The 22909-nt window shown below is 51.7% G+C and overlaps 1 protein-coding gene across 1 annotated transcript; it reads left to right on the top strand.

The window, feature by feature from the left end:
* Window positions 1-2150: 2150 nt before the first annotated feature.
* On the top strand, window positions 2151-21610 carry LOC123447935 (SWI/SNF complex subunit SWI3C homolog). The gene is made up of 9 exons (XM_045124670.1): window positions 2151-2290; window positions 2378-2902; window positions 2989-3560; window positions 4180-4543; window positions 4672-4745; window positions 17763-17854; window positions 18049-18119; window positions 18220-18362; window positions 20850-21610. The coding sequence occupies exons 1-9, from the start codon at window positions 2263-2265 to the stop codon at window positions 21159-21161; spliced, it is 2181 nt and encodes a 726-aa protein (XP_044980605.1). The 5' UTR covers window positions 2151-2262; the 3' UTR covers window positions 21162-21610.
* Window positions 21611-22909: the final 1299 nt, after the last annotated feature.

The raw sequence follows: 22909 nt of genomic DNA, 5'->3' as shown, positions 1-22909 counted from the left end.
GTTTTAGATGCTCTTAGGGTGTGTTTGGTTCGGGAACGAAGTGGAACGGAATGTCATGGTTCCATTCCACTTGAACGGGTTGGTTCCGTCCTTGTGTTTGGTAGAGGAGATTTAAAGGAACGAGATGGTTACATTTTGATGTTTGGTTGGAGGGATGGAATGGAATGGAATGGATTTGTTCATCTTCCTTTGCTGCATCTCGTCGTCGCCATCACTTTCACTGCACGCCATGGGGACGCGAGGGACAAGGGTTGCGCGTGCACCCGGCGGCGCGTGCACCTGGCTGCGCGTGCTCCCGGCTGCGGCACGTGCTCCCGGCGACGGCGCAACAGATGCAGGGGGCGGCGATGCAGCGGATGCAGGGGGCGACGGCGCGGTAGAAGGACCTCGGTGGCACAATAGATGCAGGGGCCGGCGATGCAGCAGATGCAGGGGGCGGCGGCGCGGTAGAAGGGCCTCAGTGGCGCAGTAGATGCAGGGGGCGGCGGCGCGGTAGAAGGACCTCGGTGGTGCAGTAGATGCAGGGGGCGGCGATGCAGCAGATGCAGGGGGCGGCGACGCGGTAGAAGGGCCTCGGTGGCGCAGTAGAAGGGGCCCGCCGGCGCAGCTGATGGAGGGAGAAATTCGGCTGCCGACGCAGCTGATGGAGGGATCCGGCCAACAGCGCAATAGAAGGTGGTCGGCGGTGCGGCTGAGGGAGGGAGGGAGGAAGAGGGCCAGCGAGGTTATGGGAGAAAGGGGGCAGCGTCGGGGAAAATGTGAGAGACGCGAGGCGTTCCGCATCGTTCCACCGATTCAGAGGTACTAGCGCGTTACGGATCTCGGAGGAATATGCCATTCCAGGGAATGAGTGGGTTCCGATTCCTGGACCCAACTAAACAGAAGAACGACCTCTAGGGACGGGACGGACCCGTTACATTCCACCCGGTGACACAAACCAAACACACCCTTAGAGCATCTCTAGCAAACCCCGTAAAAGAGCCGAACCCGCAAAATTCCGGCGAGTATACGGGTTCTACCCGTTTTAGTGGTCAGAACAGACCCCATATCGCGCATCCGGCCCGTATTTTTTTTATCACGGCCAGGAAAAGAACCCCCCAACCGGCATATATGCGGGTCAAACCCTATCCTCCGCCGCCACAGCTCCACCGCGATTCATCTCCCACTCCGCTCTAATTTCTCGCCGCCAGCGAGACAAAAAAAACCCATAGCAAGCTGTCCCGACCATGGACGACCACGTAAATGGAGGGGATGACGCCGAGCGCCACCGCCGCCTTGCCTCCGACGCCGCACGCAAGCGGGGATCACGGAGGTGGCTGAACTACGTCCATCGGCCGTCGTCGACTTTCGAACGCCGCGAGCTCGAGGAGTGCGAGCGCGAGCTCGCGGTCCGACGCCTCGACTCCTCTGCCGCTGGGAGTTCGTCCACGGACGCCTCGTCCTCGCAGACCATCACTCCGGTGAAGAGAAGGTCGGAGGAGCTCGGGCCGCTCGCCGTCAAGCTCGAGGACGATGCCATCCCGTCGCGTGGAGGGGTCATCGGCCCCGAGGACTACCTCCCTCCAGGGCAGGAGGATGACCTCATGCGCGCCATCATGGAGCGCTCGGTGAGGGAGGCGGAGGAGGCCGCCGCGCGCAACCGCCGCGAGTTCGAGATTGAGCAGATTTTCTTCGATCAAGGGGTCACAACATCGCACGCGAGCGCGTCCAATGAGGCGGACTTGCGTGTCATGAAGACCGAGCAGGACAAGATCTGGATCGACCTCAACTCCGATGAGGACTTAGCTCCTCCGTCTCCTTCGCCGCGTCGTTGCCGTCGCACCCGTCATTTTTGGTAGTCTAGGCTCGGTTACGCTGCACGACTCGCAGTCCTCCCCCTACCTAGTAGTATGAATAAGTGATGTAGGTTACTGATGAAGAACTATGATGTAGTTTGATGAATAACCATGATGTAGTTTTACTGTGAATGTATTTTTTAAATACAGCTTTGTCGCATGAAATGACTACGTAAAATTGCTCCGCAACAACTTGTAAACGCATTTTGCTTTTTTTTTTTTTTTTTTTTTTTATGGAGTATGCTAGAGATGGTGTGCTGCCGAAAATAATCCAATTTCTCATCGCACGTGTTGCCTTCGTCGTCATCGTCGAGACGGTCGGTCCCCTCATCACTCGTGGTCATCCTACGAAACCTCACCACCTATCTAAAAAAAAACCCTGACCACCTCTTCGGCGTCGGCCGTCCCCGACTCGTCGCCGCCTACGATGCCGCGCAAGGCCTCCTGCACGCCAGGTTGGTACGTCCAACCTCTCGCCGGACCTAATTACCTGAGCTGCTACCAACTGATCTTGCACCCTCCATCCGAACCCTAACCCCCAGATTCGCGCACCAAATGGCGGAAACGGAAGCGAAACTCCGACGCCCTTCCATTGCCGTCGGCCGCGGCCGACCATTCGGACGATTCCGACAACGATGACGACGACACGGCCGTTCCATCGCCCGCGGTTGACAATGCCGACTACGAAATCCTGGCCGGTGCCGCGGCCAGGAATCCCGTGCCCGACCCCCGTGAGGCAGAGCTGCTCTCCTCGGCCGAGGTCATCTCCACCTTCCCTGCCGCCACCCGCCGCACAGTCAACCGTCCGCATCCGTCGGTCATGGCCGTCGTTGCAGCTGAGCGATCTGCGTATGTGGGTGATGTCTCCGCCGCCGCGCCACCGGCATTGGAGAACATCTCGCATGGGCAGCTGCAGGTGCTCTCCAGGGCGCTCCCTGACCACCCGTCCCTTTCGACGGATCCTGACAGGCCGTCTTCTTATGTCTGCACGCCACCGCCCCTCATGGAGGGGCATGGCGTGCACAAGCAGTTCCAGGGCCGCCTCCATGTGGTGCCTAAGCACTCAGGTTCGCTCGTTGCGACTAAACCCTGAATTTCTGAACATACGTTGGTTTTAAGTTCACTGCAACATGAATTAATTTACCATTTGTAGATTGGTTCTCTCCTGGGACGGTGCACAGGCTGGAAAGGCAGGTTGTTCCACACTTCTTCACAGGGAAATCTCTAGGGCACACTCCGGAGAAGTTCATAATGTTAAGGAATAGAATTATTGCCAAATATTTGGAGAACCCAGGCAAGAGGCTTGGTTTTGCAGAGTGCCAAGGGTTTGTTGTTAACACAGGTGAACTATATGATTTGAGTAGGATCGTTCGGTTCTTGGACACCTGGGGAATCATCAATTACCTCGCGGTTGGGTTGGTGCACCGGGGTCTGAGGGTGGCAGCATCACTTCTTATAGAGGAACCAGCAGGGGAGTTGCAACTGTTGACTACAGCGCTGAAATCCATTGATGGTTTAATTTTGTTTGACCGGCCAAAATGTAGTCTCCAAGCAGACGACATTTCTTCTCTGACTTCATCTTCATCAAATCCAGAGGTGATGGATTTTGACGCCGATGCTGAGTTTACTGAATTGGAAGGGAAGATTAGAGAAAGGCTATCAGAGAGCTATTGCAGTTATTGCTCACAGTCTTTGTGCAATTTGTATTATCAGTCGCAGAAAGAGGTGCTCATCTTCATATTTACATATGCATATTTGTTATTTAATTTTGAACCCCAATTTATCTTGATTCTTGATTTACTGACCCAGCAGATACTGGTTCCCATGTGGTTGTTGCAAATCTTGCTTATGCATCATAATGTTGGAAGCCCATACTAATATCTCCGCCATTTTAAAATACGTGAACCAAAAACATTAAGAACACATATCCTTAGTGTCATATGTGTGATGTCAAACGACCTGCGTCTAGGTGCAATGCAACTTAGAGTTGGTTAACTTGTGATATGTGGTGGCTTGGGCCAGGTATGCTCTGTTTCGAATTCCAGCTTGTCCTGTTTCGTTAATTATGTATAAACGAATGCGATTTAGTACAAAGTTGTATTAAATCAGCAAAAGTTGATATGGATCGGAGGGAGTACCATTTTCTTCTTTGACGTCATGAACAGGGGGAGTTTCCAAGGTTGTATCTTTCTTTCAAGTTAATTAATCAGTTTGCTTATTGTTTTTCTTTTCTCTCCTGTGGGTAAGAAGCTTGTTCTCTTTCAAGTTAATTAATCAGTTTGCTTATTGTTTTTCTTTTCTCTCCTGTGGGTAAGAAGCTTGTTCTGAAAAGCTTGTTGTTTAGCTGATTGAGCAGGCAGTTGCTCTTTGCCCTGATTGCTTCCATGATGCAAGATATATTATCGGGCATTCAAGCTTAGATTTTCAGAGAGTCGATGGGGGTAAAGATGGATCAGAAAGTGAGGGGGATAACTGGACTGATAGAGAAACGTTATTGTTGTTGGAGGGCATAGAGAATCATAATGACAACTGGAATAACATTGCAGACCATGTTAGAACAAAGTCAAAGGCACAGTGTATCTACCATTTTATTCGTCTTCCAGTGGAGGATATTTTATTAGAGAACATTGAGGTATCAGATGCATCCAAGTCATTTATACCGGAAAGCAATGTATATCCACATTCAGATTCCAATGGCAGTACTTCAGGTCTTTTACATCATTAAGTTGTTATTTGCTCCACCATCAGAATTCCTTAGTTTATTTTCCAACTTTTGCAAACAGTGTGTGACCACTTCCATTTTTGACGGTGACAGTTCTGTTTATTCTCTATCCAGGAAATCTGCCTCAAAGTATTCAACATGGAAACCAACTTCCATTCATCAGTTCTTCTAATCCAGTCATGTCTCTGGTAAATTATTTTTCACCACTTTCTGTTTATAGACAACTAATGCAGGGGTTACTCCATTTCACCTAGTTAGAGGCCTAGAGGTTGCCAATAATGTGTAGCACTATAATGACATGCTGATTATGTTTATCGACACTTAATTTTATATCAAATCCCTTAGCAAAGTTAGATTAGCCTCCATACTTGAAAGTTTCACTAAGCATGATTCTGTCTTCAACTAGAGGTAATGTTGGAAATGGAAGCCAATACTTTTTCTACTTGCCTACCTATGTACTTCCAATAAAAGAAATGCCAATTAAACCACGTTTGGATGTTGTAATTGGAGTCGGTGTTTTTTCGAGAAAACGCAAAAGACTTTTGCGTTTCATTTCATTGAAAAGATAGGGGTTTGAGTTACAATCCTCCTAGGAGGTAGTTACAGGGCTAGAAAAGAAAATCAGTGGACGTCCCAGTTCTGTGGGATCGCGGCTTTGAGGCCTTGTGCGCCAGCTCTGGCCCAAAGCGCTGCTTCCTCCTTGATCTTCGCTATCAGGCTAGTGGTCGAGGGGCGACCTCTGTCAAACACGCAGTCATTCCTGTGCTTCCATGTCATCCAAGGCACGAGGAGGGTCATGGATGCGAGGCCTTTGCGCATCAGCTTCGGCGTAGTTCGCCTTGCGGTGGTCCACCAAGCATTGAGTGATTCCTCGCCATCGGGTGGGCGACAGGGCATCCTCAGCCAGGCCAGGGCCTCGTGCCAAACTTGCCGGGAGAATGGGCAGGCGAGGAGGAGGTGGTGCATGGTTTTTGGTTCCTGGTTGCATAGGGGGCACCGTGGGGGATGCTGTAACCCTCTTCTGGCTAGCCGGTCAGCCGTCCAACAACGATCGAGCTGGGCGAGCCAGTGGAAGAAACGGACGCGCGGCGGCGCCTAACATTTCCAGGTGAGCTTCCAGGCATCGCATGAGATGGAGCCGTGGAAGGTAGCTTTGTAGGCCGATTGCGCGGTATAAGTGTCGCTTGCAGTCCACTTCCATAGCAGGTGATCAGGCTCATTGGAGAGCGTCGTGTGTTCCATCTTGTGCCAGAGCTGTAGGTATTGGCTAACCTCTTGGATCCCAAGCACGCCATGGATATCCCGTGCCCATTTGTGAGCTTGCAGCCCGTCGGCCACGGTCCGTAGCTTGCGCCGGTGCTTGGGGATGCATGCATGCAGCAGGGGCGCGATTTCGCGGATGGCACGTCCCTCAATCCATCTCTCTTCCCAGAAAAGGGCCTGCTGGCCGTTGCCGAGCTGCATGGTGGTGGAGGCGAAGAAGAAGTCGCGTTCCTCCGTCGAGAATTGCAGGTTGAGGCCACTCCATGCTCTGGTGTTATCAGTGCGGCTGAACCACAGCGCATGCGCAACGCAAGGCCGGAACGCTCCAGGTCGTGGACGCCGAGGCCACCCAATGAGATTGGGCGCGCGACACGCTGCCAATTGACATGGCAGTTGCCGCCATTGGCATCAGTGCGCCCTGCCCATAGAAACCCCGCTGGATTTTCACCAGTGCTTTGACTGTCTTTTTCGGCGGTGCGAGCACGAGTAGCTGGTGAATAGGGATCGCGCTCAGGACAGCTTTAGCAAATGTGAGGCGACCAGCCTTGTTCATGAGGTGCGCCTTCCAGCACGGGAGCATGCCGGCGGTCCTGTCGACGACCTGTAGCTGGGCTGCAGTTGGGCGCCGGATTGTCAATGGGATGCCCAGATAGGTGATGGGCAGGTCCACAGTGGGCACCCAAGCAGGTCGACAACGGGCGCGGCCGCGACAGGGTCGCAGCGAATCAGCGTGGCAGAGCTCTTCAGGAAGTTAACCTGGAGTCCAGAGGCGCGCCCGAAGAGTTGCAGGATGCTCTTTACCGCCTCGATGTCGCCGCGCGAGGGGTGGCAGAAGAGAATCACGTCGTCGGCGTAGAGCGAGACAACGGGAATTGAGCGGCGGGGGTGCAGTTGCTGAGGATGCCGAGCTCGGTGGCGCGGTGCAGCAGGCGCCCTAGGGTGTCCACTGCGAGGACGAAGAGCTGGGGTGACAGGGGGTCGCCTTGTCGTAGACCGCGGCGGTGCCAGATGGCGGGGCTAGGCGTGCCGTTTAAGAGCACCTTGGTGCTGGCTGTTGAGAGAAGAATCGCCAGCCAGTCCAGGAAGCGATCGCCAAAGCCGTATTGGCGCAAGACTTCGAAGAGGAACGCCCAGCTGATCGAGTCGAAGGCGCGTGCTAGGTCCAGCTTCAGAAGCACGCGAGGGGCTCCAAGTTGGTGTAGCAGGCGCGCAGATTGCCGCACGAGGACGAAGTTGTCGTGTAGGCTGCGCCCTGGGATGAACGCGTTCTGGTTTGCGCTGACGAGGTCATTGAGCTTGGGGGCGAGGCGTAGTGACAGGACCTTCGCGAAGACCTTGGCCACGAGATGGATCAGGCTTATGGGCCTGTAATCAGCAAGGCCAGTCACGTCCGCGCGCTTGGGGATCAGCGTGAGGAGGGCCTGGTTCAGGGAGCTGAAACCTCGTCCCCTTAGCACGTACAACTGCTGGAACACGTCGAGGAAGTCCTGTCGAACAATGGGCCAGCAGGCGTGCAGGAATTCGGCGGTGTAGCCATCCGGTCCTGGTGCCTTGCACGCTGGCAACCGCTTTACCGCCTGCCAAATCTCCTCCGCGCAAAAGGGCGCATCGAGGTCATCTAGGCTGGCTGGCGTGATGAGGTCTGAGAGGTCGAGGGTGCACTCTCGAGACACCGTGGAGCCAAGCAGGTCGTCGAAATGTGCGAAGGCCGTAGCAGCCATGTCGCTGGGGTCGGTAACCACGTCGTCGCCCACGGCGAGGCTGTGAATCCTGTTCTTCTGCCGCCGATACGTGCATTGGCGGTGGAAGAAGGATGTATTGGCATCGCCATCCTTGAGGAACGCGACATGGGTTCGCTGTTGGGCGATGGAGCGCTCGAGGGAGGCGAGGCCAAGGTAGGATGCTTTAATCTGACGGCGGAGCCAATCCTCATTACGGGGATAGCATCCTGCTCTCTTGCGCAGTGTCGAGTTTGAGGAGGATCTCCCTGTAGACTGCGAGCTTGAGGCGCACGTTGCCCACTGTCTTGGAGCTCCAGCTCGTCAACTTGCGTGCAGTAGCCTGCATGCGGAGCATGAGGCATCGGAAGGGATCGTCGTCATGGACGGAGACCCACGCTTCCGCAACCATGTCTTGGAAGCCATCGAGACGTGTCCAGAAGTCCTCGAAGTGGAATCGCCGATGGGTTGGCGCTATCGGGGAGCACTCGAGCAGGAGAGGGCTATGGTCGGAGACGACCGAGGCGAGGCAACGCAGGTGGCACTCGCCGTGGAGCTCCTCCCAATCCGCAGTGCAGAGGACCCGGTCCAGATCGACAAGCGTCGGGGGCGATTGCCCGTTCGACCATGTGTAGTGGCGTCCATTGAGGTAAACCTCTTTGAGCGCAAGGTCGTTGAGCACGCGTCGAAATCGACCCATCATCCGACGGTTGACTTTGCCATTGTTTTTGTCTTCGTCTCGGTAGATAAGGTTGAAGTCACCACACAACATCCACGGCCCAGGGCACTCGACGCGAGCGTTGCGGAGTTCCTGCAAGAAGGCGATCTTGCCAGCATCTTCTTGTGGGCCGCAGACGACAGTGATCCACCATGGAGCACTTGCTCCGGTCGGAGTGGAAACCCTAGCAGATAGGGTATTGGTAGTGAAAGAAGGATCGGTGATGGCCACCTCTCTACTTTTCCATGCCAGCAGGATGCCGCCGCGGGTCCCAGTCGCTGGGAGGTATACATAGTCGTCGAATTCCGAGCCTAGGGTCTCGAGGACAATCGACGAGCAGATCAATTCCATCTTTGTTTCTTGAAAGCAAGCGATCGAGGCACTAGTGGTTACAATCAGTGATCTAATGGCGAGACGTTGGGCTTCGGTCCGCGCACGTTCCACACAAGCATCTTGGGGCCGCAATTCATGGGACAGGTATCGACGGAGGGGCGCAAGGCGCACCTATGCCACGGGCGGGCTGCCCGCGATCACCGTTGTGATCGGCGCCGTTGTGGGATCGGAGGGGGGCTCACGATCAACGAGCGCGGCGATGGCGGCGAGGACGGTTGTGGGGAGCGGGGTGGCGAAGAGCCCGTCGTAGGTTTGCATCTCGGCATCGGTGATCCTCTGGTTGATCCTGACGATTCCCAATGTGCGCAGGATGTGGACTTGCGCACGCCGCTCGGCCGTGGGTGGACCGGCGGCCTTGCATGGCACTGACGAAGCAGAGCGCCCGCGCCTAGGGGTGGAGAAGCTTGGCGGGCGGCCTCGCTGCCTCTTTCCTGGGGTCGGCTGGGCTGCGCAGAGCTGCCTGGACGCTGCAGCCAAGAAGTCGCCGAGCGTCAATGCCGTGATTGGCGCAGCGCGCGGGCGAGAGCGACGCATGGTAATCGGTGGCGATGCAAAGCGTGTAGGAGATCCCAGAGTGGGCCTTCCGTTGGTGGGGCCTGACCGTGGGTCATCCAGTGGAGGCGGCGTTGTGGGCCTGACGCTTGGGCCGCTAGTTGGGCAGTGGTGGGGCTGCCTGTGCTCAGATCCTTCCCAGTGGAAGCATCCAGGAGCTCCTCGCGTGGTGGGGTGGGACCCGCCGTTTGAAATCCTTCCGCTTCTTCCCGCGATCCCCCCCGGAGGGCCAGTTGGCGTCGTGGGCTGGTCAGGGGTGGGCCTCGCCGTGGCAGAAGCTGACGCAGGGGAAGCAGGGGAAGCATCACTTTGTCAGGCCAGCGGATCTGCCTCGGGGCCGAGCGGCAAAGAGAGGGACCCCACAAAAAGCGGCTGATCCAGCTGGGCAGGAGGGGTTGGTGCGGCGCGACGCGGTGTCCCGATGTCCTCCACTACCGCGTCGGGCAGCTGTGGGTTCGAATCCGTGCTGGGGCCCTCGCCAATGACGGGGTCCTGCGAGCGATCCTGGGCCACGGGGGTCACGGGGTGGGCTCCACCGCTGCGGCTTCTGATCCTGTCGGCCCGGGGATCATAGGCAGAGCAGGTTTGACCACTTTGCCCTGCACTTTTTCAGGGGGCTGACGTGGGCGACGGGTACCACGGGCCCCGCGTAGGCCAGGCCATGGCCGGATGATGTGGAACGGGCGGGGCGCCGCCGGCCGCGCGATCGTACGTCGCACTTCACAGGTCGAGGCCCAACCATCAACAATGGCGATGCCGTCAGCACGCTGCGGGCGCGGGTTGCGCGGCCAGGGGAGGTCATCCATCTGCATGCCGTCGGCGCGGCCAGCAGGGGTGGAGCCGGTGCGGCGTCTCTTGCGACCACGGCGGCGTTGGCGGGCGCGCCTGGTGGGGTCGTCGTCGCGGCGCTCCTGGTCACCGCCCTGGCCGTCGTCGGGGTCGTCCGCAGGGGCGAGGCTGCACGGCGCTGGGGTGTCGAGCTCGGCACGGGCGAGCGTGATGGACACCGGGTACGTGAGGGTGGAGATGGCAGGGGCGTCCGACTGGTGGCGCGAGGGATGCGACTCGACGATCTCCAGGATGGCATGTCGGCGAATGCTAGCCGGGTCTGCGGTGCGGGCAGAGAGCCGGAACGTGGCGAGGTCGGCGCGGGAGCGCGTGCTCGGGTGCAGCCTCTCTATCCAGCAGCTGCTGCCCAGGATGTGCTCCGCCGTGGAGAGGTGCCAGGCCTGGGCGGGGATCCCGCGGAGCTCAAGCTCAACGCGGTAGTCCAACCTGCCGGAGCCAGTGTGTGCGAGCTTGCACCATGGACGCAGCGAGAGGGAGAAGCGAGGGCCGGAGATGAAGTGGTCGCCGGCGAGGCGGTCCTTGAGCTCACGGGAGGCGAGGACGATGAGGAAGTCCTCCGGGCAGTGGAGGTGCACGGAGAAGTCGCCGGGGTGCAGGGCGAGAGAAGTGTGCAGCAGCTCGGACACCTCTTCCGCGGAGACGACGGGTCGCGTCCCAGTGATGGTGGCCACCATGGCCCGGCGCAGGACGCCCTCCGTCTCCTCGATCTTGACGGAGCGGGCGAGGATGACCCGCACCGGAGCGGACGGGACCTCGGTGTGATCTTGGGTCTCCATGGGGGGCAGCAGCGGTGGTGTGCGGAGCGCCACGGGGCGCGGCGTCGCCGGCGGCGCGGTCCTCGTCGCACGCGCGGGGAGTGGGCGTGGGTGCCGGAGCGGCGGCGGTCTGGGCATTCCTAGGATTCGTGGCCCGACACGAGGCAGCGGCGGCAGCGGACATCCCCTGTGCAGTCGCGCACCCTGTGGCGCGAGTCCAGGCAGCGGAAGCAGAGGCCCGCTGCCTCATCGGCCGATGGGCTGCGGTGGCAAGGCGGTGCAGGGCCCGGCGCAGCGGCACACCGGGGACGGCGACGTCGGTCCCTACGTCGAGGGAGCTTGAATCCCTCCTGGTCGACCTCGGCCGCGGCTCCAGCGCGCTTCTCCTGGTGCACCTCCGAGCGTGGCCCTAGGCGAGCTGTGGCCGGCACTCGGTGCACACCAGCCCCAGGGGGGCAGGTGGGTCGGCACGGGGCGGCGTAGCAGCCTGCTGGCGTGCCGTCGGAGCCAGGGAGCGCGGGGAGGCGGCGACCTCGTTGTAGGAGCGCGCGGAGGACGAACCGTCGATGGAGACCTGCCAGCGGCGTGCGTGGCCGGAGGAGCTCGCCTCGCTGGAGCAGGAGAAGGCCATGGCGAGGGGAGGGTGTCGGCGGCGGGAGGAGGCGGGGCTAGGCTAGGCTAGGGGTTGGGGAGCGGAGGGCGGAGCAGAGCGGGTGGAGCGGAGCGGAGCCATCGATCCACGCCAAATTGGAGTCGGTGTTTCGGGATTGGAATTCTACATCCTGAATACCTACTGCTTGGACGATCGAGAAATTGGAATTGGTTTTGGGTCCCAGTTTGGTGTGCTTTGGTGGACTATTGTGAAGACCCCTCATGGTCTGATCCAATACCGAGCTCTTTTGCTCCGAAACAAATGTATATGGAAACAACCACTTAGCTCACAACTCGAGACCATAAACATCACTCCTTCACCTCTGTAGGCGGTGGACCTCAGGTTTACCTCATTAGCCTGTTGCCGCTGACAAGCTTGATGCAAGTGCCAACGCCAGCGAGTTCCTGGCTCAACTGCCGACACTAGCTAGTCTTCATGAACTCTTCCGCCAGTGAGTCCTTGCTTCCTAACTTCCCGTAGCTGCTGAGTTTGTCTTAATCCGGCCAACTTCCTCAACTCCATCCGCCTGTAAAGTTTAGATCCGTTGATGGCAAGTACTGCTGACCACTATCAAGCTCACGAGACCTCGATGGCCACCTGCAGCGGCCTCTTCGACCACCGTCACTTCGAGCGGGCGACCGAGCGTGCTCTCGTCAAGATTTCACTATGGTCGTCAGTAACTCTAGTAGCTAGGGCATAGAGCCTTCTTCCATTAATCCATCCTGTTGGGTGAATATTGTCGTTCTTGACTGATGAGGAACAATAGATGAGAATAATAATAATAAAATCATATGTCAAATATGTTTGGCTACTTCTAGATACTTCTATTGTAGTCTAGTATTCCTTTTCTTTTCTCAACCCTAGCTATTGTTTTCTAGAGTCTTCTAGCTATGAGTAGCTATTGTAGTCTAGTATTCTCTCTTTGTGTGTTGTCCTCTGATCCTCCTCTCCCTCCAATGCATCGAGCAACAACTACATACATGATACATCATAGAGAAGATGTAAGCAACAACAAGCAAACCATTAATTAGGCAATGTAAATTGTAAACTGAAGCTTATCTCATAGGCTATGAGCGCTTTTCCAAACTGAATGAGCAATCAAATCAAACTAGCAAACACGCAATGCAATAGGCAGATCATATCACAACTTTACAAGCAAGCATATTACATAACAAATAAAAGTCTCAAACTTGCTTAGTTCTATGAAACGAAAGTACCATGAGTCCACGACCACGACCATGATCCACGATAGTCTCACCACACCATAGTCTTACATATCAATTAAGAAACAAAAGACAAATGCATGAATGCAAATGCATGATAACTTGATCACTTGATGATATGATGCCAACCATCATGCAATGGTCATTTGCTCAATGCCTCTCAATCATCCTCATACTCAATGTCTTCATCATCCACCATCTCATTATCACCATCAGATTCAAACTCCTCCTCAAGGTCTCACTCTTGCACTCCTACGAAGTTGGAGCTGCTCTTGTTCCCTGATTGCTTCACCAAGTAGATCCTACGAAATCTCGTACCTTGATGGATATCCCCATCCTCATCAAGATAAGTAAGGTTTGCATGATCATCCCCTGCTTCAAATAGGAATCCTGGAGCTTCGGTAGCATCGGTGCTGAGGAGCACATCCCAGTTCTTCTTCTCCAGGAGCTTTTATTTCCTAGACAATATTCTATTATTGAACCTTATGAAGACCAAATTGTTGCATCGCTCCATTGTGAGTCTGTTTCTTCTCTTAGTATGTATCTACACATTAAACATCCCGTGAGCATATTAGAAACCTAAATGAGATGAGACAAAACATATAGAGTAGGGACTAAACAACCAGAGTTGAGAGATATACCGATTCAAAGGCGCTCCAGTTTCTTTCACAACCGGAAGAACTAGAGGTCAGAGAGAGGATACCTGGGCTGCAGGAGCAAGCAAATACTGAAATACCTGGGTTGTAGCTGTTGTTTTCACATGTTGCTAGCCTCTTCCCAAATGGTCCTTTGTTTTCATATTTTAGAAACTCATCATTGACAACCAACATGCAAGTGTTCGGATCATTTGCAAAGTATTGTCCAACACACTCTTGGAAGCCTTCATTTGCAACGGTGAAGATGGAGTTGCTAACCGCATAACTATAGTGTGGGTTCAACACATATGCGGACATGTGCAATGGAGAATCAAGCCTTCCATTCATCTTCTTGTCAACAATGGCCATAGTGTCTTTGTACTTCCTCTCCAAGTTGCTAAATGCATCCTTCATCTCCCTCTTTGCCTTCACAAATTCTCCATACAGGCAAGCCATTGATGGCTTAATATCCCCATCGACCAAACGAAGAACTCTCACCAATGGCTCAAACATTTATGCATAGGAGCATACCTTTTCAGAAGTTAGCATCCATGACCGTTGTTGCATCCTTGCCTTTCTTTGTTTTCACATGACTCATCTCTTCCCAAGCTCTTTCAACCACCATACACCTTAAAGCATCTTTCTTCTTCAATAAACTTTACAAATTGAGAAAAGAGGAAGTAAATCTAGTCACCCCGGCCTTATGATATCTCTCCTTTTTAGCAACCCTCATCAATGCCAAAGTCTTATGATGCACATAGATGAAGATGGTGAGGTTCTTTGCTTGATCAATTATTGTCTTGAATCTTTTGAGGTTGCCAATTCCTTGGAGCATCAAGTTGATAGTGTAAGTTGCACAAGAGAAGGGAAGGGAAAGAGGAGGGGCGGCAAGGTCGGCTTAGTCCTGCTGGTAGCTGATGATGGCCTGTCCGGCATGGTTGGCGGGGGAGGGCGCTCAGGCATGGGTTCGAGCGGGGAGGAGGCAACGGCGTACGAGCCAGACAAGCCGAATCTGGGCTTCACAGGCCCTGTGCGAGACAGGGGTGGCGGCTGGCCGGTGGTGGGGTGCCAAGGGGCGGCGGGGAAGAGGTAGGGGAAGGCTAGGTTAGGTTAGGGTTTCATTTTAAGAAGTGGAGGATGTCCATTTATAGTAATAGGGGGTTTTGGAGAGCTATTTCCGAGTCGTTCGATCTCGATCGGACGACTCCAAACAGAGAATGTTTAGATGGGCTTAGTGGGTTGTGTAGTGGCCTTTAGGATGTTTTATGAGAGGGAAATCGAGCGGCCCGGTTAGCAGTTTTGTTTCCGAAAAACATCCGACATTTTAACCGGCTATAGTGTCGCATAGGTTTAACGGTTCGGGTATCAAACAACCTCCGAATCTAATGAAATTTGATAGCCGGTCTAGTTATCATATAATGTGACCGCTCGCAAACTTTCGACCCGTTACGAGAACATTTAATCCCCACTTAAAAATAATATTGAAATGAAGTCGGGGTCGCGTGCAAGTGTGGTTGGTCATAGAAAGGCCAACGGAAAAATGGGGAGAAGCGGCAACTACGAACTACTAGGAGTTCTATAAAAACGGTCGGATGAATCCGGTCCGTAGCCGATGCAGCGTGGATGATGCAATGATGAATGCAACAAATAAACAATTACCGCAACTATAATGAATATATAAGGAAGGCATCTGGAGAATCGGTCTCGGGCTGTCACAAAGATGTAGAGGGACAAGAGGTTTGTCAAGAAGAAGGTGAAGAGGTGGTATGTGCGATTCAGCGTGTCCTATGTTCCACACCACAACCCAACGACACACGTCGAAAGAAAATATTTGAGAGCAAATGCACTGTGAATGGCAAGGTATGTAAATTAGTGATTGATAGTTGCAGTTGCGAGAATCTTATCTCCCAGAAGTTGGTGAACAATCTAAAGCTTGAAACTCGTGGTCATCCAAATCCCTACTACACTATTGGGTGGATCAAGAAAGGAGTGAACATGAGGATCACCAAACAATGCAACTTGCCACTTTCTTTGGGCAAGCATTATCGCTCAAATGTGGTGTGTGATGCGGTTGACATGGATGCCACTAATGTTCTTCGTGGGAGACCTTGGCAATTTGATGTGGATACTACACATAAAGGATAGGAAAATTCTTATTCTTTCATTTGGAACATGGGGAAGATCATTATTCTACCACAAACAAAATAGAAGGTAATACCGTAAGGAGGAGGGGAAAAGCATGTTGACAGTTGACTATCTCCCGCACCTCTCATGAGTTTATGGAGGAAGACTTGAAGGAGGCAGATTTGTGTGCTGCACTTGTTGTAATAGAAGAAGAGCACCTGTCTGTTGAAATTCCAGCAAAGGTGCGTGGCAGTGAGGCTTGCCACCAATGAGTGGAATTCAAAATAGAATTGACTTAATTCCGGGAGCAAGTCTTTCTAATCTTCCATATTATCGAATGAGCCCAAAAGGACATGATATATTGAAGAAGAAAGTGGAGGAATTGCTGCAAAAGGGCCACAAAAGTATTAGCCCATGTGTTGTACTAGCCCTGCTCATGCCAAAGGTAGATTGATCTTCATGTGTATGGACAGTAGAGCTATTAACAAGATCACCGTAAGGTATAAATTCGCTATTCCTCGTATGGATGATATGTTGGATCAGCTTAGGGGAGCAAATGTGTACACAAAGCTACATTTAAGAAGCGGATATTATCATATTTGTATCAGACCCGGGGATGAATGGGAAACCGCTAGTCATGCCATTTGGACTTTCAAATGCACCAAGTACCTTTATGCATTTAATGAATCTAGTCGTTCGGCCCTTCTTATCCCACTTTGTCTTGTTCTATTTCATTAACATCTTGATCTATAGCAAGGATGCACAACGTTGTCTTTGACGAGGACGCACGACGGAGCTAGGCGGCACCGCGGATGCCTCGGCAAGCCCTCGGGCCCCGGCAAGCGATCACCTCACTGCCGTCAAGCACCTGCTTTGGTACATCACTGGTACGCTCACGCATGAATGCGTGTATCGTCGTGGCGACTGCGAGAATTTGGTTGGCTACATCGACTCTGACCATGCTGGTAACATGGACTCCCGGAAAAGCACCTCAGGCGTGTTGGCAGTGTTGGCAATCTGCGAGGCAGATGGTGGTGTCCGTGTCTTCGTGCGAGGCGAAGTACATCACGTCCGCAACGACAACATGCGAGGGAGTCTGGCTGGCTCGCCCCCTCGGCGTGATGCTAAATCAAGACACAACTCCCACACTCATCTTCGTTGATAATAAGTCAGCAATTTTCCTCTGCAAGAACCCAGTGCTTCATGACAACAACAAGCATATGATCTCCGCTACCACTTCATACGAGACTGCATCGAGAAGGGCATGATGATCATGGAGTTCATCAAGACTGGTGAGTAGAAGGCGGACATCCTGATGAAGGAACTTGGTTGTGTTCGCTTTCAGGAGTTGCGCTACAATATTGCGATCATCAACATCCAATCTCTCCAACGGGGTTTAGGGGGAGAATGTTGAGTAAAGCCCGTCTTAAAAAAAGAACTTAGCTTACAAGTTTCCTTGGCTGGTAAGAAAGTAGTCTCCTTGGTGGTAAGAAACGTGTAGAGTAGCACCCAAGTCAACTCATTTAGAATAACATCCAAGTTAGTTGTATTGCCCTATAAAAGGGCATGTAGCCATCTTTGTAAATCAAGTATTTTTTCTGCTTCAATACAAGCCTTCGTCCAGCTCATCCAGAAGAATACTTGATTTACAAAGATGGCTACATGCCCGCATGGGGTGATGTCCCAGTCGACGGGTTCGGACTTGTCGGAGTCGGATCCGCAGTTTGCCATGCCGGAGGATCCCGGAGAGGAGCTGGGGACGGTGGAGCGGCGCAGACTCAAAGTGGAGTGGAATGGCAAGTGGCTAGGGTTTTGTCTAGATGTGGGTGGGTGCGGTGGGGATGTTTGTGGGGTCAGGGTGGACCAGCGTGGGCCGGATCCAACGTGGTGGATGCGCCTGGGCCCGTCCTGGCCTCCCTATATCCGTCCCAGAAATGGTCCGGATATGAGAGGTGTCTGTCAGCCTGGATGTATAGGGCTGGTATGAGGGGTGCGGCTGGGTCGCGATTTCTTGACTGGTCACTGACCGGGCCATCCGGGCGGACGCATCGGGGCAATATAAGGGGTCCGGCTGTAGATACTCATAAGACAAATACTACAAATTAAAAGTACTAATCACCAATAAAATGACAGTTAACAAAAGTCAGCAAGTATTATCCCGAGTGTATTTACATATCATATTCTCTAGCTGAGTTTGTCTGCTTGCAACGCATGTGTGCACTGGCTGTAGGGTACTGCACTTTATACTTCCTCATGACCAAAACATTTGTAGGATTTTGTGTCTTCTGTATATTTGGTCTCACTGTTCATAAATATTGTGTAGGTTGCATTCTTGGCCTCTGCAATTGGACCAAGAGTTGCAGCATCATGCGCAAGTGCAGCATTATGTGTGTTGACAAGAGATGATGATCCCAGGTTAGCCATCTTTTTCTGTATGAGTGAATTTTATTAACATTATCAAACACGGCGGGGTTGGCACTTTGAGCAATTTACATCCTTAACTTGATGTAAAAAAAATCTGTTTGGTGATGATATTTCGACCTTTGGTTTCACTCCAAGTTTTCTTCCCATGTTCTGCTAGTGTGGTTTTGACTTTCCTTTTGCTGAAGGGTGATTTCTGAAAGAATGCATGCTGATGATAGGGCCCATGGTGTGCATCCAAGCTTTTGTGGCCATAATGGTAGCTGTTTCATATTTCTTACAGTTGATTTTACTGTGAAATTTCATTTGTTCATTCATTCAAAAGTTTACCATTAAGTTACTATCCTATCCTGTAACAGGTGCTTCATCGTCAATTTCTCTAGAAAATGTGAAGCATGCTACCCTGTGTGGTTTGTCGGCAGCGGCAATTAAGTCTAAACTTTTCGCGGATCAAGAGGAACGTGAAATCCAAAGACTAGTTGCTACCGTGATAAATCATCAGGTTAGTCTGCATGCTGTCATTTTATTGCATGCACAATTTGTCGTGAACTGGCACTACTGATTTCTGTTCATAGATTTCTACTTGTCAAGTCCCTGTAAAATTTGAGCTTCCTTTCAGTATGCAACATAAAATATCTCTCTACAATGGAAGTCTCATGGGCTTAATTTCCTTTACTAGCCTAATTTTATGATAGAAATGATATGACTTTGGGGCCAGGAACCAGATGAATACTGATAGACAGAGAACTTGGAATCAGCTGCATGATGATTAACTGATAGTTGTCAAATTAAGATGTGTTTTCTAGTTGCTACAAGAATACAAAGCTCACTCAGGATATTTAGGGGGGGGGGGGGGGGGGTCAGTTTTTTGCTAGGATTTGCCGTGCTTGCAAACTAAATTTACCATCCTCATGACAATATAAGTTTCCATTAGAAAATGTTTGATTTACCATCCCTTCCCAGAAAGTCAGGTAAATAGCATTTGGTCGAACAAACATCTCAATACACAAGTGACGACAGCCATGCAGCACCTGTATGAAAGTCAGCACTATCGCATTAATGGCTTTTTTTTTTGGAAAGATCCGACATGCTGCTGGCTTGCATTATATTAGCAGAACGCAACGGGAAAAGACAAAGTACATGGTGGAGATCCTAGGATCGCTGGAACAACAAAAATAGAAAGAAAAGAAGAGGACTAGCTACAACATGCGCTATATTTAGCCTATCCCAGCTGGTGGTTCTGCAAATGTGAGTTCAAGATATTGGGCCCCTGCTTGATGGCAAAGCAGAATTTTGCGACGAGCCGCAGCCAGCACATCCTCTACCGAAACCCTCTTTCCTCTGAATGTGCATTTGGTTTCTCTCTACCCAAATCTCCCACAAAACCAAAATGATGACAGCCTTGATACTTTTTTTTGCTCCCCTCTGTTTCCTTTATAATGTTTTCTGCAATGTCCATGGATCAATGTAGTGAGCTCCAAGAGGTAGGGCTGGTCGCCCGGCACCCAGTCCATGAGACCACTTTGTCCTATATTTGCCTTGCGAGAGGACAGTGCCCAAATAGTCACACTGTGGTTTCTAAGTTTCTGAAACATAGCTGACAAAAGTAGTTGTTTTCCTAGGACAGGTTTTGTTGTTCATATGTGAAGGGATGGTAAGGTTTTGCTCGTTGTACCGAATTAAACCACATGCTCCACTGCTTGTGCAGGCCCCGTCAATTCCTTTGCGTGGTAAGGCTGTCTAGAAATTCCCTTCTCCATACCCCACCTTGTGTGGGAGCTTTCATCACTGATTACGCCCTTTTTATATTAATAATGGACCAGGGAAGATTTAGGGAGGAGCAACAAAGTTAAGTTTTACATATAGATTGGCACCTACTCAAACTCTCTATATAAGCCTAATTTTGCTACTCAGAGATATAAACAGTTCAGATGCTACTCATATGACTACTATATATTGTGCGCCTGAGGATCACTGTCAGAATTATTCAGACTTTTTTCTTCTTGGCATCCGAGCTCGCTATGATAGGTTCTCATATGAATCCACCATGTGCTCTTCTTCAGCTCGACAATTCGACCTCCAAGATATCCTCCATCTAGATTCTCTTCCTGCTCCTATGGCACCAACAACTTGCAAGCGAAGATGTCCAGTGAACGCGCATCTCCCTCGCCCCTCGCCGTTGATGTCCAGCCACTACCGTCGCCCTAGGTCCTGCTGCCGCCCACGAGAGAGAAATGAGAGGGTGAGGAGAAGAGATAGGGTTTGGTCTGTTTTGGGTGAGGGTGTGATGTAACGGAAAAAGAAAGTTCCACGTGAGGCAAATGGCAGCGAGTAGAGCGAGTGTGGGCGGTTGTCCTCATTCGGCAAAATTCCCAGATCTGCTCAACCAGCATGTGGAGGATATATTCCATATAAGTGGTTGTCTCTATCCCTCACCCTCTCAACGAAACAGGTGGTAACAAACTACAAACTGGTCCTTTCTATCCCACCCAGGGATAGCCAGTGAACCAAACACATGTAAATATGTTAATAAGTCGAACATCCTAGAAGATTATACCTCAGTCGCTCTGGTTACCCAATACAATTATGTTCCTATACAATAATGTTTAGCTGTATTAATTTTCTAGAAGTTGCTCAATGGTGAAATGTGGAGAGTTTGAGAATGTTTTTGTACTCATCCCTACATTTTAATGTCTTGAAACCAGGGTGGGAAGTTAAAACTAATGATCAATATTTTTCCTACCTGTCACAGTTACTCCCTCCATTCCTAAATACAAGTCTTTATAGAGATTTCAAAACGGACTACATACAGATGTATATAGGCATATTTTAGAGTGTAGATTCACCCATTTTGCTCCTTATGTAGTCCATATTGAAATCTCTAAGAGGACTTATATTTAGGAACGGAGGGAGTAGTTCCTAGGCTACTTTATTGGTTTTGATGCTTACATATTTGTTTTGATACTGTCTGTAATTACTGAACTTGCAGTTGAAGAGTCTGGAGTTAAGGCTGAAGCAGTTTGCTGAAGTTGAGACCTTGCTACTGAAGGAATGCGAGCAAGTGGAGAGAGCGAGGCAGAGGATTTCAGCTTGCCGTATCCAGGCGATGCGAGCCTATTCAAATCACCCGGAAACTAGTCTACCCACCAGTGGCAGTAGCACTATGTTATCCAACCCAACGAATATAAGCTCTAGACCGGTGGCCATGCCATGTTCCATGGCCGAAGCCACGGTACCAGTGGCATACGCTAATAACATGCAGGGGCATGGGCTTGGGCATCCACAAATGCCGTTCTTGTAGCGGCGGCCACAGATGCTCTCGTTTGGGCCTCGCGCACCGGTTTCGGCTATCCGGACTCAGCCAGCTGCACAGGCGTCGAACATTATGTTCAGCTCTGGTGCCATTCCCAGTTTGGTAACTCCAGATCGCCATCATTAGCTGTTGAGTTCGTCTTCAGGAAACAATTCTACTCTAGGATAGATAGTTCACAAGATCTAGTCAGTTATAGTTTTGTTAGCTAGCTTCATGTAATTCTTACAGGCATCTCAATTTCAATTCAATTGTCAATACCTTCTGCTGGCGGTGTGAATATTTATGATTAGGGCTCCGTTTGTTTTACGGTCTGCATAAGACCTTGGAGTGGAAGAGCGTACCCTGTGTTTTGTAAACAGCCAAGGGACCGGTTATCGGCCACAGTAGAGAGAAAATGCACCCGAATTGGTGAACATTGACTTTTTTTCCCGACAAAATTCAACTTGTCTGTATCTTTTCTTTTTCAGTATCTCTGAAACTGTCAAAAGTCACAACGAAAACTGAAGCAAGTGTTCATAAAATATTTTAGTCACCACTGTGGATATTCTCGGACTAACCAACTTGAGCAACATAGTACTCCCTCTGTTCCAAAACATAGTACTCCCTCTCCCTCTGTTCTAAAATAAGTGTCTCAAGTTTAATACAATTTTGCACTAAAGCTGGTACAAAGTTGGGACACTTATTTTGAGACGAAGGGAGTATATGCGAGCTCTGAAAGTTCACTCAGGTCAAAGGAAAGCAATTAAATCGAGGACCCAAGTCCCGCACGTTTGAGATTTGGCCATGGCAAATTGAACGTTTTTTATGGTAATTTTAGTTGTTGTGAGGATGTGCTTACCAATTAAACTTGTCATTGTGTGATATAAAGTTGCCATAAAAAGTGTTTGATTTGTCATGGCAAAACCCGTACATTTGGGATTTATCATTTCCGTAAAACATTAACTCCAGAAGTTGTATTCCACTTTGGAATCCACGTCCAAGCTAGGGTTGATGAGTGAGCTATGGATCTCCGAAGAATCTGTTGGGACTCGAGATCCAAGGTATAAGTCAAGCCGCAAAGAATCAGATTAGTGCATGCAGTATCAGGTATATCAAAAAACTTAGATTGATACGAACTAACCCGCCTTCGGGTCGCACGCGCGTGCGATTCCGGGGCGACCACGCCTCCACCAAAAATCTAAACCACCAGGCATCTCTGGCCGCCACCGTCGCCGCCGCAGTCGGCGGCGGCGGCGGTGGTGGCGGCATCCTGGCTGTCAAAGGCGGCGACGGCGAGGATGGCGCACCTCTATTCTTCTTCTTCGCGCGGAGAGGATGAACTGATGGGTCACGCACAGTTTGACGCGGCGCCCGATCTGGCGAAGCAGCGGGTTCTTTCGATGGTGGAGCGGCGGATTGGGGCGGTGGCGCGACTGGCGGTGGTCTGGGTCCGGCTGGGCCGCGGCTGCGGCGCCCGTGAGGCCGTCTCGTGCTCCTCTCCGTCGCAGTGTGGCTCGTCGCGGTGCTTGCGGGCGTGGCGACTAGGGTCACCTTCGTTCTTTCGGCCTCTTCTGGTGGGACGAGCGGCCGATGATGGCCGATAGCGTGGGGGTTGTTGGCTATGTTTCGATTATAGGGGGTCTAACCCTGTGGAGTTTCGGCACGGCTTCATGTCGACCACCTCGATCTGGCTGCCGACGAGTTCCGGTCTTCTTTTCGGTGATCTCCTCGGTCTGGCACATGATGCTACTGGATAT

This window comes from Hordeum vulgare, chromosome 4H (assembly GCF_904849725.1).
Source record: "Hordeum vulgare subsp. vulgare chromosome 4H, MorexV3_pseudomolecules_assembly, whole genome shotgun sequence".
Taxonomy (NCBI): Eukaryota; Viridiplantae; Streptophyta; class Magnoliopsida; order Poales; family Poaceae; genus Hordeum; species Hordeum vulgare.
The sequence above is the reverse complement of the archived record's forward strand: the minus strand, read 5'-3'. Positions and strand labels throughout refer to the sequence as shown.